Source organism: Polychytrium aggregatum, assembly GCF_025602895.1.
Source record: "Polychytrium aggregatum strain JEL109 chromosome Unknown BJ171scaffold_16, whole genome shotgun sequence".
Classification (NCBI taxonomy): domain Eukaryota; kingdom Fungi; phylum Chytridiomycota; class Chytridiomycetes; order Polychytriales; genus Polychytrium; species Polychytrium aggregatum.
The window spans coordinates 25,817-39,902 of NW_026516218.1; the positions used below are offsets into that span (position 1 = coordinate 25,817).

Genomic DNA, 14,086 nt, shown 5'->3' on the forward strand with positions numbered 1-14,086 from the left:
GGACTGCTGTTCCAGGGATTCATCTCAAAGCCCAAGGCAGTTAAGCCGAGCGCCAAAGCCCGACACGACGATGCTGACTCGGCCAAGTCTGGCAACATGAGTGATTGGGATCTTCGCGACTATTCATCTGGAGGACGAGCGATAGTCGAGTGAATTCTTTCGATGGGCTGGGGCACCTACAGCACCGACAGGCAGACACCAGTATGTTTCTTTTGGGAATAAGGTCGAATTAAAGAGACACCCACACATTCACAAGCAACGGGACGATGGTCCTGAAGCCAACCAAACCAAAGAGATTGCCAACCAGGACTGGAAACAATTGCACGAAAGTTCAGCAGGCTTCAGGCCTCTGATGCCAGTGAAAACGGGTACTGTCCCGTTTTTTTCTGGATCGACTGTAGCACATGCTTGCTTCAATCAGACCTGCAGTTTCATGCATTTGACTCATGGGAATTCGAGGCATTGTCCGGTTCAATCGCACATGTCATCGACGATAGCCCGAGCCCGGGTGCCCCCTTTCGCTTTGCGAGCATTTCGTCATGCCGTTCGGCGTGCCGTTCGTCGTTTCCCATGACCGGATGGGCCGACGATTGTGCGATGCGATCGGGTTGTCATCTTGAAGAGCAGACATGCGTATCGCTGGGCCTCCACGGCAAACAAACACCCCCAGACGTCCATCCAGGGATTCAGGCGCCCTCCCCCGTCGCCTTGGGCACCCAGGCACCGCCCAGCCCGCCGTCTCGGCGTCGGCCACCCCCGCAGGCGCCCACGCCAGGCGCCCAGCCACGCACGCCGCTCCTCTGCGCCGTCGCGACACCGCCGCGCCATGGCCATGAGTCACAAGGCACAAACCGGGAGGGAGACGACGCCTCGGTATCGCCGTCGCCTGTCCCCCTGCCTCAAAACCCCCCAGCGGGCGCCTCCAGTCGTCGGTGCTGCTTTCGTTTGCATCCCGCTCGTACCATCGCCGGACCTTCATCGACAGCATCGGCATCGACATAGGCATCGACATAGGCAGTAGCAGCCACGATCGCAAGGCAACCAGCAATCGCCACCAACACCACCAACACCAACACCACCAACACCAACACCAACACCAACATCAACAGTCATAGCAGGAACGCCATCAATCTACACTTTTTTCTCATGATGTTGCCGTCGCGCACCACATCGCTCGTTGCGCTCCTAGCGGTATCAGCAACGCTCGTGCAAGCCCAGCAATCGTCCGGCTGCCTCGTCCTCACGGGCTCCAAGGCTTGTCCCGACTACCAGCAATACGGTACGAATCGTTGGCACGACCAACGTGCAAGTTTTGTATTCTCTAGCAGGCGTGGATCGCTTTGCTGTTACGGAACTTGCTCCGTCTCCAGGAAGCCAAACACTTATCCGAATCCTCGTCGTTTACGTATCGGATCTACAACCTTGCGGCGTGCTTCTGCTGCACACCGACAGCGGTCAAGGCCATTGATCAATTCAAGTCCGTTCAAGACTTTGACAACTTTGTGTTTGCGTCTTTCGACAACAACACCGCGTACCAGAGCCAGTTTCAGTCCTTTTTCGACTGCCCGAACTGGAAGGGATCCGGCGAGCGCTTCCACATCTCTGTCGTATGCACCTTTGTAAGTCCTTTGCCGTGGCGCCATGAGAAGCTTGCCTTGAACGCACTTTCGAGGCCCATAGTCATGCACGTTGCGGTTGCTGATGTGGCTTTTACTCGTACACCTCTATGGTTTCAGTTGGTTGCTCAGTCGCAGTGCCAGCAGCCCGCGCCGTGGACGCCATTGTGTCAAGAGTCATGTAATCTGTATTTGAGCTCGCTCAATGCCGTCTTTGCGAATCCAGCGAGCTGCAACCAAAACACCACATCCCAATTCTCGCAACGCCGGGGCATCCAGAGCGATTTGCAAACAAGTGCCTATGCTCAGTACTGCACAACACTCCCAAAGAACAGCACTGGTGCAGCCTGCACGACGGGCATGAAGTTTGAAGCCACGCAGTGTGGTGAGTTGTCGGCGCAGTTGCCGGATCATGGACAACGAGATGTGTATTTCGTGGGCCACTGGCTGCTCGAGCATTTCTTTGCACATTTTCGCCTTGGATGTCCTTGGGCAATCTCTCTTCGCCGGACGATTGTGCTGCGCTTCATCTGTCGTCAGGACTAATCTTGTCAATGATTTTCTGATGCAGGATTTTTCAACACGACCGACGCTCAGGCGTATTGCAGCTCGGCGAGTGGCAGCAATGATCCGTGCTGTCCTCCGTTCGTCAACCAAACTCTGCAATCCGAGTCCAAGATCCTGCTACCCATCGATCCAAAAGTCTGGATCATCTCCGCTTCGGTGCTTGGCGTAATGATCCTGGGCGTGGTCTTCTATCTTGTGTGTATCCGGACCGGCCGATGGAAGAAAAAACGAGCCCAGGCCTTTGTCCCGCTCCCCGAAGAGACTTCGCCAGCAGGCATGAGTGGTTCTGGATCGATGCTCGGCAGCGCTTCCACCCAACGCAAGAGTCTGTTCAACTCGGATGGCCGCCGTAGTTTGTTCAACGGCCTTCGTAGCAATCCAAACGGCCGGATCAGCGTTTTCAGCCGCAAGTCCAAGATCAACGTTGCATCGGACTTTTCTCGGCCGGACATGGAAGCCCTTCCGGTGCCCATGTTTGTCCCGCCTGTCCCCAGCCTGCCTTCAACATCCCAGCGCACCAACATGCGCATGAAAGTTATCGAATCGTACACGCCTATGATGACGGATGAAGTAGCGCTACGTCTGAATGACATCATCTTGGTCGAAGAGATGTACGACGATGGTAATGCGACATTGAAGCAACACACTATCCGGGCTTGCTCAATCCGTTTGGAACTGTGGGAACAATGATTCTCCAGCCATATGTGAACCTGTTGGGTGTTGCGCAAATGTGTGCGTATACGCTCCAGATCCATGTCTAACCACTCGGGTACAACCGTTTCGTGTTTCTTCGACAATAGGCTGGGCAATCGGCCAGAACGAAACCAACGGCGGGTCGGGCGCTTTCCCAATGGCATGTGTGGCTCCGTTGTCGTCGGCTCCGCAGGAGGCGCGGGCGAGCCCCGTCCAACAGCGAACCAACTCGCTGATGGCGACGCCTCGATCGTGAGCGCGCAGGCTAGCTCGAGTCGATACATTTGCACTGGCTGGCTCGGTCGACAAGTATCGGTGATAATCTGTTGTGCGGCGTGGGGGCGGTAGTGTTTGTCTACGCATCTCGAAGTAGTCTGTGAAAGTAAATGCGAGGCATCAATCCTGCCTTTCGGAAATGGAGTTTGTTTGAAACGAGAAGAGACCGTTGGTCCTGAATGTACTTCATGTCGACCACTGGTTGTGTTTGGTTTGGAAAACACCGCCCCGAATCCACCCGGTCGATCTCCTGTGGCGACGATCTCCTGTGGCAACGATCTGCTGGCATGCCGGGACCATGTTCCTGGCTGCATCGATGGCTCGATTTGGGGGTGGAATCGCTCGAATATCAAGTCAACCTGACTCCCCGTGGGTTGGAAGCGTATCTCTTCCTTTGCTCCCACGAAGCGTTTCCCAGGCGATCACAATGTTGGTCTTCTTGGGCACACTGTTTGGCCATGGTGGGCGATGGATGGGGTGTGTATTCACATCCAGAAAAAAATCGCCATCTGGGCTCAACAAGGTGTTTCATTCTGGGTCATATTTGTTGGTTTGGGAGGATTGCCTTGAGATACAACACGTATTCGGCCTCTGGAGAGCTCCATGCAAGGTGTGATTTCTGAAAATCCGGAAGCCGAGTCAAACGAGTCGCTTTGCTCCATGCGTGGGTACTGGCAGCATTTGATGTGTATGAGCTCTTTCGCTCTCTTCTTGTAGGGCCCACAACGAGTACCTTCAGCCCCGCTCAAAGAGAGCAGCTGTAGCTCCGTAGACGAGCGTCAGGGCAAGTGAAGCGAGATAGGCGGCCCACAGACATGGAATCGGCCATTTCTTGGTCGAAAATGCCGATATGCAGCGTGAGGGGGTTGCCGCAGGGACGTTTCGAGGGTGCAGCCGGGTGCCAGCACAGGGAGAAGGACGAAGCCACAGATTAGCTGATCGGTCCACCATGAAGGTCGTTATCAGCGGTTGGGCGACGGTTCCCCAACAATTTGATGATGGCGGACCAGTTGAGCAATCGACCATGACGGCAACGGCGAAAGCAAGACAGTTCGTTCTCGGCGACTGCATACTTGACTGCTCCTTACTCATTACCTGCCAAGTCCACTGCCAATCCAGAGGCAGACAGAAGGTACTTGCCCAGATTGCAAGGGTCGCCAGCACAAGGACATCGCCGAGCAGCAGCCAGAGGTGGCTGCACTGGCCTCTGCCGTTGTATCCGAAGGATATCGAGCACAATGGTGACAATAAACATGCGATATCATTTGATAGGCAATCGAATTTGACAGAGAAGCAGAGACGTGTGAAACGGACGAACGCAGAGTGCTGCTTCGATCGGTTCAAGCTTGTAAGGCATACTGACATACCGGTGCTCAGCATCGATCATACTCCTCCAGTCGAGTCTCCACAGACTGCCGATAGGAAAGAACAAGATAGTCGAGACATAGAACGCCGCAATCGCAGTCTCGACTCCATAGCTGGATGGTGAGGTTGATGTATTCACGGGCAAGGCGAGCCCATTGCAGCACATAACAACCAAGAAGGCGAGTGAGTTGGGGTTCCGAGTCTGTCTGTCTGTCCCTCCTCCGGCTTTCAATCGTCCCTCCCACTCAATCGCAGGCAACGGGATGCAGATTTGCGGATGACCCGAGTTTGCCGCAGGCCATGCTATCCCAATTGATTCGGGATGGGTTGCTGACCTTGCCAACGGAGAGCCAAACAGGACAAACACCACCAACAAGAGGGCGGTGCCCAGCAGGGTCGCTACGAGTCCGAAGAGCAGCGAACTCACTGCCTTCTTGACAAGCCCATAGGGACTCTAACGTCGTCATGCATTGAGAGCGAGAGTCCAAATACCGATCGCAGACGATGGATGGGGTGGCGGAGCGCCGGGAGTGAGCTTTGACCATTCAACCCGAGCATCCAAGCCAGCCAAGATCGCAGCAAGTTCAGTAAGCCGAGCAGATCTCATAGAAGGAAGGAGAAACGCCGTGGGCCATCCAGCGCAAGTTTGCAGCCGGGCTCACGTCCGGATGCTGAACATTACATGAGTAGATTTGCCAATCCAGGCCGGGACGAACGAGAACGCCAGCCGGGTTGCAAAGGCCCATCCAGCAGCGGCTTGCAGCAGCTCCGGGCTTGGTTCCAAAGGAGGAGGGATGAGTAGGGGAAGTCCAATAACAACGAACGAGATCCAGTCGTCGCCTGGCATTACGAGACGCCGGGGATCGCCGAGTGCAGACAGAGCAAGGACAGGCCGAACACAGGCAGATTGAGGGCAGGCCGCCAGCAGCCAAACCCGCAGAGAGGTGGAGGGCGCATTGCAGGATCCACGATCGGAGCGCGCGATCTGCGTGGTCAGAAATCAGAAGCGACTCCTGAGCCACCAGCCTCAGAATACGGCCCGTCGATACCGAAGCGGGAGTGGAGTATATGCGTGGATCGAGCAAGTCGATCGATCTCCTGGATGAGCGATGTCGGTCGGCGCTGTTGCAATCGACTCGGCCGATGGGATGCCCCTCTCTGATTCCTGAATGCACATGGCCCAGAACACAACGGGCGCCATCCAGGTCAAGCACGGAGGCCAAGCGACCCGAGTAGCGAGTATCTTGATGCTGAGCAGCCACACTTTGAGCGGGGCTGTCCAAAGGGTCGAATGGATGCACCAAACTCCCAAGTCGAGACATCGATGCAGCCAGGAACATGGTCTCGCCACAGGAGGATCGACCGGGTGTATTCGGGGCGGTGTTTTCCAAACCAAACACAGCCAGTGGTCGACATGAAGTACATTCAGGACCAACGGTCTCTTCTCGTTTCGAACAAACTGTGAAATTGAGCGATTGATCATATCAACAACAGCATAGCCATGATGGGAGGAGCAAGCGTGTCGTGAGCGTGTCCAAAGATGACTACAGGTAAGAGTTGTCGTGTACCGTTAGATGGGCTGCATCAGCGACCGAACTGGTTGTTGCCGAATCCAGGATGCATGTTTGCGCCGCTCTGCATCATGGCAGGATTGAAGGCATTGGGATTCTGAGCCATGCCCATCATGGCAGGGTTGGCAGGGTTGACTCCAAGGGCCATGGGGTTCATGCCGGCGGTTGCTGGGTTGAAACCGGCGGCTGCTGGGTTGAAACCGGCGGCTGCTGGGTTAAAGCCGCCGAGCTGGGGATTCACGACGCCGATACCGGGGGTGAGCCCCGGTGCTCGCGGGTTCATACCAACCAGTCCGGGATTGGCCAGGCCGCTGTTTGGCATCATACCGGCCATGCCAGCAGACTGGCCGATGGTTGGCTGAGCCGGGAGCGAGCCTCGGTTTAATCCGCCCATCATCGGATTGATGGCACCAGTACCAGGCACAACCCCCATCATCGGATTCATCGCAGGCAGGCCCGAGCTCGTGCCCGGCATTGTGTTGATGGAGCCCATTGGCACACCAAGGTTCATCCCTCCAACCGCGACGGGGTTGATGCCTCCAGCGACTGATGTCATAGGGCGATTCAGTCCCGGAGCGATTGGATTGAGGGGGACCATGGAGGGATTCATGCCACCGAAATTCGGACCAAGTGCCTGGCTAGGCATATTACCACCAAACGTTCCTGATGGTCCCGTTAGCGAGCTTAGGTTGCCCGAGCTGGTACTGTTTGCCAGGCCTCCGAAGGAGTTGAAGGAGGTGCTGGGTTGAAGGCCGCCTAGCAACGATATCAAAACAGATGACAATCGGCTCGTCAGAAAAAGTCAAGCTTCTTTGAGCGATTTCCGCGGGTAGACGGGCCCATTGCTCCGCTCAGGGGATGCCCGGAGGACACCGGTGGCTATGGGCCAAAATCTGAGAGATGCAACAGATGGAAGACTTTGCGCGTGCAACCACCGTAATCCAACCCACCAGGACGAGTTGGGCCAAGGGAGGATACGACAGGTGCTTGTTGTGCAAGGGCAGCATTAACTTCAGGACGCATGATGGGAGAAATGGGATACATGCAGTTAGCATGCGGTGGAAAAAGTCGCGAGGCAGCAAGATGTCAATACACTTACGCTGAGCCGCTGGCTGGTTGAAAACCGACGGTGCATTGACGTTGATGTCCTTGAAAACCGAATATCGATCACCTAGAGATTTTGTGGTCAGTCCAGCCAAGATTGGCCATTGCCAGGCTGCATCGATCAAACGCACATACCTGTTGTTTGGGGCTGCAGAGACGGAAGCTGGCCCATGCTGAGCGAGTTAGGGATGCCGATAGCGCTGTTCGGCATGGAGATGGTGCTGCTACCCGTGTGCTGAGGCTGAAGGATTGAAACAGGTGCGGATGTGTTCATGGCCAGACCGGCCGTCGAAGCGTTTCCGAGGGGAAGTGCCGGGGCAAGATTGCCCACCAGCGTTGTGGGAGCGACCACGGGCTTTGGAGGACCAGTTGGAACGAATCCACTGATTGGTGCCTGTCCGAGTCGCGGTGCGGGGATCAGCGGCGTTGTCAGAGGCACCATGGGTTTGGTGGCCAGGGACGGCATCGGTGGCGGAGCGGATAGGGCGGCCATCTGCTGCTTCAGCTGCTGCTGCTGCTGCTGCTGAAGCTGTTGCTGTTGTTGCTGTTGTTGGAATTGCTGTTGCTGCTGTTGGAGCTGCTGCTGCTGTTGCTGTTGCTGAGCAAGAAGCTGCAAATTCTGTTTTTGAAGCGCCTGGAGGGTCTGCTGCGCCTTCTCGAGGCTCTCGGTTTGAGCCTTGAGCTTTTCGGCCTCGGCCGCCATGGCCTGAGCCTTCACTTTTTCAGCCTCGGCAGCCATCTGTTGGGTACGGGAGACAGTCACGCTTTGCGCAGCCAGGTCGCGGGCAGACGCTGTATCTTTGGCGGCCACAGCCTGAGCCAAAGGCTTTGAGGTCGTGGATTTTGGAACATCCCAGGGATCGTTTTTGATTGAAGAGGCAGCGGCCAGGGTGGCAAGCCCGCTGGCGGTGGAGTTGGATCGAGATGGATGAGGCGATGACTTTGGCGACGCCTGTTTTTGGGCGGTTAAGAGCGTATCCTTGGCTTGGCTCAATGTATCAGGGTTAATGGTGGATCCAGGCGGCCGAGTGGCTGAATGGAAGAGCGGCAGGAGAGTTAGCACCGACGGATCATGTCATGGGCCGGGAGCGGCATGTCAGGGAGACTACTCACGACGGCGGCTTGCAGATAAAGGTGCTTCCAGGCCCTGCAAAGTTCGTGCAAACTCCTCGTCTGACTTGAGCGTCTCTTTCTGCGCACCCACACCGGCAACGACGAATACGGAACGGTCCCGGAAAGCAAAGTTTTGACATTCCCAGTGCGGATGGCGTTGCGCACCGAACCAGGTCGAACCGGACCGAAGAATCGATGTACCCAGTCAGCATGCAACCGAAGAGCAACAACGCCGCGCAGCCGACAGTGCAGATTCCACAGCAATTCACACACTCGGCAAACAGCCTCCAAACGACAAGGCACTCAATGAGCTGCACAGCTCGAAAGCACGGCAAAAGGTAGATCGCAAAGCAGCCGCCCCAACATACCTTGCGAATGGCATCCAGAAGCTGCAAGTTCCGCGTCTCGGCCTCCTTTTCCATGCGCTCGCGGTCTGAAACTGGTATCTGGTCATGAGAGCCTCCAGAAGGCTTTGAGGCCTTCTTGATGCGGATAATATCGGGCTCGGAAACACCCAGTGCCCGAAGAACCTCGGTGTCGAGATCAGGAAGGACCGATTTGTCCATCTTCTGCTCAACAAAGATGCGCGCATACTTTTCCGAGTCTGGAATAGTACAATGGGCCTTGATCAAGAAATCCTTCCAGTCAAAACCGTTGACCATGTACTGGCCAGCGGTGGGTCTGGCCGTGGCTCGAGCGGGAGCCGGAATGAATTCGTTTCCAGGTAAAGTGCGGATAAACTCGGAATCGTCGGCCGAGAGCTTATCCAGAGCAACAGCAATCGTGACGCCATTTGATTTGAGCAAGTGTACTTTGCCATCGACAACTCCAAGGTACTCAGCCTCAACCTGGAAGGAGCCTGTTCGGTCGGTCCAGGTGCGAGCGATTTTGTTCTTGGTTTGGCTGGAGCGCGGACTGTCGCCGTGGGCGGTGGCGGCTTCGGCGGGGCGGCGGGGCATAGGAGGGGCTTCGTTAAAGGCGACGCGTTTGGTTGAGTCCAAGGCAGGACGGCCCGGGATCGGTGGTGCTCGCTCCTCCAGCGACGGTCGGCCGGGAAGGGCTGGGGGTTCGTTCAGGGAAGGACGCGAAGGGATTGTCGGAGGAAGATCAATGTTCGGGCGCTGGGGCACCAACGGGGCCGCTGGAGGAGGCCTCGAAGGCAAGATAGGGACGCGCTGCGGCAGAGAAATTGGCTCGTTGGCTTGGTCTTGGCGCCGCATGCTGTCCAAGCGCTCGGGTTCTTGGTCCAGGCTCGGCCGGTAAGCCGGGCGCTCAGGCACAGAGATCCGGGGAGGAAGGGCCACCGGAGCGGCAGCTGAAACTATTGCGGGAGATGGAGAAGCCGTGGCCGATGCTTGCTCCTCATCCAGACGCTGTTTGAGCTGCACGTATGTTGCAGGCACGAGGCCCTCGCCGCTTCGGCCCTTGGCCACGAGCCGAACCTTCCACCAGTCAGAGTCCGAGTCGTCGGAGACCATCAAATTATCGTTTTCTCGAATCGAGAGCTCTTCGTCCGTCTGGGCATCGTAGTCGTATAGAGCAACGGCAATCTTTGGAGGAGCAGATGACTTTTGCAACGCAGCCGGAGAGGGCGTAATGACTGGTGCAGTCGGTCGAGAGGCGGGCGATGGCCCCGGGGCTATAGGCGGAGGCACTGGTGCTGCCACAACAGGACTGGGTGCGGCTTGTGGTACTGGGGCTCCTGAGAACGTTGGAGGAGGGCCAGAAAGAATCGGAGCCGAGATCTTGCTCTTGGAAAGGCCAAGGGCAAAAGTAATCATTAGTCGCGAATGAGCGAGCATAGCGGTCAAGCCAGCCACCAAGAGGAACAACCTACCCGAGTTTTGATCTCCTCCAATCTCGCCACAAGACTCTGGATATCAGGCTTTTCGCCCTCGTACTCGCGAACGCCGTCGCTGAACTCGATGATGACTTTTTTCTTCTTATCGGTAAACTTGCGAACCTGGCTGAATTCCCACTTGGCGATAACGGTCTAAAAATAAAAAATAGAAGGATGGCCTGAGACCTATGCTGCAGCCGGGGTGAGCATGCAGGCGGTTCACGGGAGTAGGCTGTACCTCAGTCTCGGATGTGAAGTATACAACATAGTCGTCGCTGATGCCCATGCGCCCCTTTCGGCTGTTCTTCTTCTTCTTCTTGTCAATTTCCTGATGTTAAAACCGAGAGCAACCTTAGCTGCCTGTGTTGAACGAGAAGGTTGCAATGGCTCCCAACGTGCGTAGCGGCCCACTGAACAGCGATAGGCTGCCGGCTGTTGCCGTCGCCTCCATATGTGCACCCGGAACGAGCGATATATCGTACCGTTACGGAGAACAGTTTGACACCTGCGGGCGCATATTCGCTGGCGGGCTTGGCGGGCCTGGGCTTTGCGGCGCTTGAGAAGCCGAGTCCGTCCAAGGCACTCAGGAGCTGATTCTTTTGATCAAGGGCAGCCGGTGCGTGGGTGGTATCGTCTTGTTCCGGGGCAGACATTTCTTCGTGGGGAGCCTCATCTTGCACCATCTCGACTCCGTCCTGTGGACGAAAGAGGAATGGCGATAAGTAGCATTAGACAACCTGGAATAGAAACGAAGAAAGCGAAGTCTCCATCGCATTGAGGTCAATGAATGCCGATGTATGTGTACATATACCTCATGGACGTAGGAAAAGGGCACCAAGCCGATGCCATCAGCCGACTTGGCCAGCCACCAGTCTTCGTCCAGCTTCCAGATGATGTCCAGGCGAGCGTTCTCGGCAAAGGTCAGTTCATCATCGGTTAGGGCGGTGTAGTCGTAGAGTGCTGTTGCTTGGGCGACGACGGGTGCCGCCTGGATGTAGCTCGTGGGCACTAAGCCCGTCAGAGGCTCTTTGAAGGCATCCAAGGGCAGCTCCTTGACGGACGTCCAGTCCGGATCCGAGTCATCCAGGACAAGCAATAGGTCACCCTCGCGGATGGTGAGCTCCTCCTCTGTTCGAGCGTCGTAGTCGTATTCAGCCCTTCCAACCCATTTGCAGTTCATCGCGCCGAGTGGAGGTTAGGTGTTTTGAACGGAGCTGCGCCGTTCAAAAGAAATTCGAGTGGTAGGGCGGGCAGGGGCTTGAAAGCAGGAGGCTTGGGGTAGGTTTGGGCCTTGTCGGAGAGCACGGGGTCGGGATATGGTCAATCGCTACCAAGAAAAGAATGCAGCGCTGCTCGGGCGGCAGGGCGATAGCAGGGAGCAGAAGATGGACAGAGCGAGGAAGCCGATGGGCTGGCTGGCGGTGGTCAGGACAGGGGGGCAGCGACGGCGCTGGTGGGCGACTGGCGAGGGAAGGGGCCGCGGCACCCCAGCACAGCGCGACAATGGGTCCAGTGGAGACGGATGTCACCAGGTCATGTGGGATCCACGTTGGCGCTGCGCCACGATCCATCCATCACACCAGAACCTCAGCGACCAGCGAGGGCAGTTCCGGCATGGCGCATATGTATTCATGTCAGGGATCGAGCTCAGTACTCTGCGTCCACGATGATCCGCATTGTCCGGCGGCGTCATGGGCGGGCTGGCACTGGTTAGCCTGGTACGTGGCCAGGCAGAATCCCCCCCCCAGAGGTTGCCATGCGAGCTGTGGAAAAGTTGGACAAAGACGGGGCTGGATGGTCGGATGAAAAACCGCCCGGTGACTGAGTGGTGGGTTACTAGACTCACGTCTTGCAGTATGCACCGCAAAAGCGCGGCGGCGGACCGCTTTGCGATCGCGCTACGTTTCTAAGAAGCCTTGGCACCGGAACCTTGGCCGCGAATGATGTTTTTGATATAGAACTCGCCGGCCTTATAGCTGGAACGCACAAGAGGCCCACTAGCGACGTATCGGAATCCAAGCGATTTGGCGACGGCTTCCCAATGGGCAAACTTGTCGGGATGAACGTATTCCTCAACCTGGGGGCAACTTTGATCAGCAACTCACAAACACGAGTAGCCTTGATGTTAAAACGGCTCCCGAGAGACCTACCTTCATGTGCTTCTTGGTGGGCCGCATATACTGGCCGAAGGTGATGACATCGACATCGATTGCACGGAGGTCTGTCGATGAGCCAGTGCAAGTTCAATCACTTGGGTGAGATCGCGCCACCAATTGCTGTGTGCTAGCAGTATTCTATGCCGAGAGCATTGGATACAGTTCTGCCACGACGGTGACGATGTGAAGAGAGCCCTACCCTTCATTGCTTGCAGCACTTCGTCGTCTGTCTCGCCGAGTCCCAGCATCATGGATGTTTTCGTGACAAGGTCGGGGCGAACCGACTTTGCCTTTTCCAGCACACTGAGGGACTGTCGGAAGTTGGCACGGCGGTCGCGGACGTATTTTTGGAGGTTCTCGACGGTCTCGATATTGTGGGCATAGACATCCAACCCCGAGCGGGCAACTCGCTCGACGTCATTTAGGTTGCCACGAAAGTCGCCAGTAAGGCACTCGACGAGTATTTGTGGCGCCCTGAAACGGAAGATTGAGTGTCGATAATCCGTAAGGATCCCGGGCCTGACCACTCCGTTGCACATGCCCATCGCGGTCTTTTGCATGCAACACTCGCCCGCCAAGCGGCGGGGACCAGGGCCAACGACTTACTTTTGCTTGATGAGCTCCACGGTCGTGCCGAAATGATTGGCACCTCCGTCAGGCAGATCTGTGCGATCACGGTCAGAAATCCACATGAACACAATAGCACAATAGCGCAATAGCGCAATAACTGATGCAGCCTCGCCAGGGTCATCTGGTACTGCAGCGACGACTCACCATCGCGATCCACCGATGTGAGAACAACGTAATCCAAGCCCCAGCGCGAGATGGCTTCGGCTGTACTTTCGGGCTCGGTTGGGTCCAGCGGAGAGGGATTTCGGTTGGTCTTGACAGAGCAGAAGCGGCAGCCACGAGTGCACTCGTCGCCCATGAGCTGCATTGCACGAAGAGGTGGCATCAGTGCGATTGATCGGCAATGCAAAGGATCGGCAGGATAATCAACTGAACGTCAAGCATCTTGGGTTTGATCGACCTACGGGCTTACCATTATTGTTGCCGTTGCCGTCTTTTCTTCACCACCACCCCAGCAATCGCCGATGTTGGGGCAGCGGGCCTCCTCGCAGACAGTGTGAAGCTTGAGGCCTCGGAGATCCTGCTTGATCCGATTGAAATCGGTGCCGACAGGAATGTCGGTCTTGAGCCATTCGGGCAGGCGGACGTGCCTGAGTGGTGAGTTTTGTTTCGTACAGAAACGTCGGGTCAGGGCACAGAAAAGGGTTGACAGTCAGTGAATGCTGGGTGTGCTCTCTGCTTCTCACGAGCTAGCGTGCTCCAGAAGCACACGAGAGTAGGGGCAGACTGTCCCAGCACAGTGGGCTACAGTATCGCAAGGGACTGCCGGCTGTACTTTTTGTTGAAAGGCTTCGATGAATCCTGCGACTTGAGTTCAAGAGCCTCTTCGACCGTGAACTGGGATGAAGCCTTGATGAACTCTCCCAACGAAGGGCCTTTCTCGAGCTTCTCAGAAAACGCCGACGACGACTTGGGCCGGAGAGCAACAGCTGACGAAGAAATACATCTTTGGGAAACCGTGCCGAGCAAGCTCCACCGACGCATAAGCAGAGACATTTTGCGCGAGGGCGATGCAGATCGATGCAAAGCAGTCCAGCAGGCCAAGAGCGGACCCGCTGTGGTGCTTGCGGGATGGGTGCGGAGGAAATCGGCGGCTGCCTCGGGCCGGCTGCGGCTGCGCTCCGGCCCCACGCCGCACAGAGACACCGAAAATGC

The 14,086-nt window shown here is 56.5% G+C and overlaps 4 protein-coding genes across 4 annotated transcripts; 1 reads left to right on the plus strand and 3 right to left on the minus strand.

Annotated features, from left to right (window-relative positions):
* Positions 1-1,052: 1,052 nt before the first annotated feature.
* Positions 1,053-3,465, plus strand: BJ171DRAFT_502508 (uncharacterized protein). The gene is given in 7 exon segments (XM_053110763.1): positions 1,053-1,279; positions 1,453-1,619; positions 1,737-2,001; positions 2,188-2,805; positions 2,984-3,400; positions 3,416-3,424; positions 3,444-3,465. The coding sequence occupies 5 exon segments, from the start codon at positions 1,147-1,149 to the stop codon at positions 3,130-3,132; spliced, it is 1,332 nt and encodes a 443-aa protein (XP_052967048.1). The 5' UTR covers positions 1,053-1,146; the 3' UTR covers positions 3,133-3,400; positions 3,416-3,424; positions 3,444-3,465.
* A 146-nt stretch (positions 3,466-3,611) lies between these two features.
* On the minus strand, positions 3,612-5,461 carry BJ171DRAFT_502513 (GPI biosynthesis protein family Pig-F-domain-containing protein). The gene is made up of 5 exons (XM_053110764.1): positions 5,200-5,461; positions 4,853-4,971; positions 4,520-4,630; positions 4,248-4,359; positions 3,612-3,983 (listed from the first exon to the last, which is right to left on the minus strand). The coding sequence occupies exons 1-5, from the start codon at positions 5,362-5,364 to the stop codon at positions 3,888-3,890; spliced, it is 603 nt and encodes a 200-aa protein (XP_052967049.1). The 5' UTR covers positions 5,365-5,461; the 3' UTR covers positions 3,612-3,887.
* A 381-nt stretch (positions 5,462-5,842) lies between these two features.
* Positions 5,843-11,620, minus strand: BJ171DRAFT_80895 (uncharacterized protein). Its single transcript, XM_053115896.1, has 10 exons — positions 10,957-11,620; positions 10,628-10,840; positions 10,384-10,473; positions 10,143-10,298; positions 8,674-10,056; positions 8,306-8,384; positions 7,328-8,224; positions 7,188-7,259; positions 7,039-7,098; positions 5,843-6,844 (listed from the first exon to the last, which is right to left on the minus strand). The coding sequence occupies exons 1-10, from the start codon at positions 11,323-11,325 to the stop codon at positions 6,102-6,104; spliced, it is 4,062 nt and encodes a 1,353-aa protein (XP_052967050.1). The 5' UTR covers positions 11,326-11,620; the 3' UTR covers positions 5,843-6,101.
* A 127-nt stretch (positions 11,621-11,747) lies between these two features.
* On the minus strand, positions 11,748-14,024 carry BJ171DRAFT_502518 (uncharacterized protein). The gene is made up of 7 exons (XM_053110765.1): positions 13,707-14,024; positions 13,344-13,521; positions 13,076-13,232; positions 12,908-12,965; positions 12,501-12,775; positions 12,296-12,366; positions 11,748-12,222 (listed from the first exon to the last, which is right to left on the minus strand). Exons 1-7 carry the CDS (start codon positions 13,925-13,927, stop codon positions 12,052-12,054), a joined length of 1,131 nt encoding a protein of 376 aa, XP_052967051.1. The 5' UTR covers positions 13,928-14,024; the 3' UTR covers positions 11,748-12,051.
* Positions 14,025-14,086: the final 62 nt, after the last annotated feature.

Coding starts and splice junctions, on each gene's coding strand:
- BJ171DRAFT_502518 (XM_053110765.1), bottom strand. CDS start 13,927: ATGTCTCTGCTTATGCGTCGGTGGAGCTTGCTCGGCACGGTTTCCCAA. Junction 12,966..13,075: donor CACATCGGTGGATCGCGATG/GTGAGTCGTCGC, acceptor GTGATCGCACAG/ATCTGCCTGACGGAGGTGCC. Junction 12,776..12,907: donor GTGGAGCTCATCAAGCAAAA/GTAAGTCGTTGG, acceptor CTTCCGTTTCAG/GGCGCCACAAATACTCGTCG.
- BJ171DRAFT_502513 (XM_053110764.1), bottom strand. CDS start 5,364: ATGCCAGGCGACGACTGGATCTCGTTCGTTGTTATTGGACTTCCCCTA. Junction 4,972..5,199: donor GGATTGGCAAATCTACTCAT/GTAATGTTCAGC, acceptor TGACGACGTTAG/AGTCCCTATGGGCTTGTCAA. Junction 4,631..4,852: donor TTTGGCTCTCCGTTGGCAAG/GTCAGCAACCCA, acceptor CTCACCATCCAG/CTATGGAGTCGAGACTGCGA.
- BJ171DRAFT_80895 (XM_053115896.1), bottom strand. CDS start 11,325: ATGAACTGCAAATGGGTTGGAAGGGCTGAATACGACTACGACGCTCGA. Junction 7,099..7,187: donor CAACCAGCCAGCGGCTCAGC/GTAAGTGTATTG, acceptor TGCGTCCTGAAG/TTAATGCTGCCCTTGCACAA. Junction 6,845..7,038: donor CCTTGGCCCAACTCGTCCTG/GTGGGTTGGATT, acceptor TATCGTTGCTAG/GCGGCCTTCAACCCAGCACC.
- BJ171DRAFT_502508 (XM_053110763.1), top strand. CDS start 1,147: ATGATGTTGCCGTCGCGCACCACATCGCTCGTTGCGCTCCTAGCGGTA. Junction 1,280..1,452: donor TCCCGACTACCAGCAATACG/GTACGAATCGTT, acceptor GCACACCGACAG/CGGTCAAGGCCATTGATCAA. Junction 1,620..1,736: donor TCTCTGTCGTATGCACCTTT/GTAAGTCCTTTG, acceptor CTATGGTTTCAG/TTGGTTGCTCAGTCGCAGTG.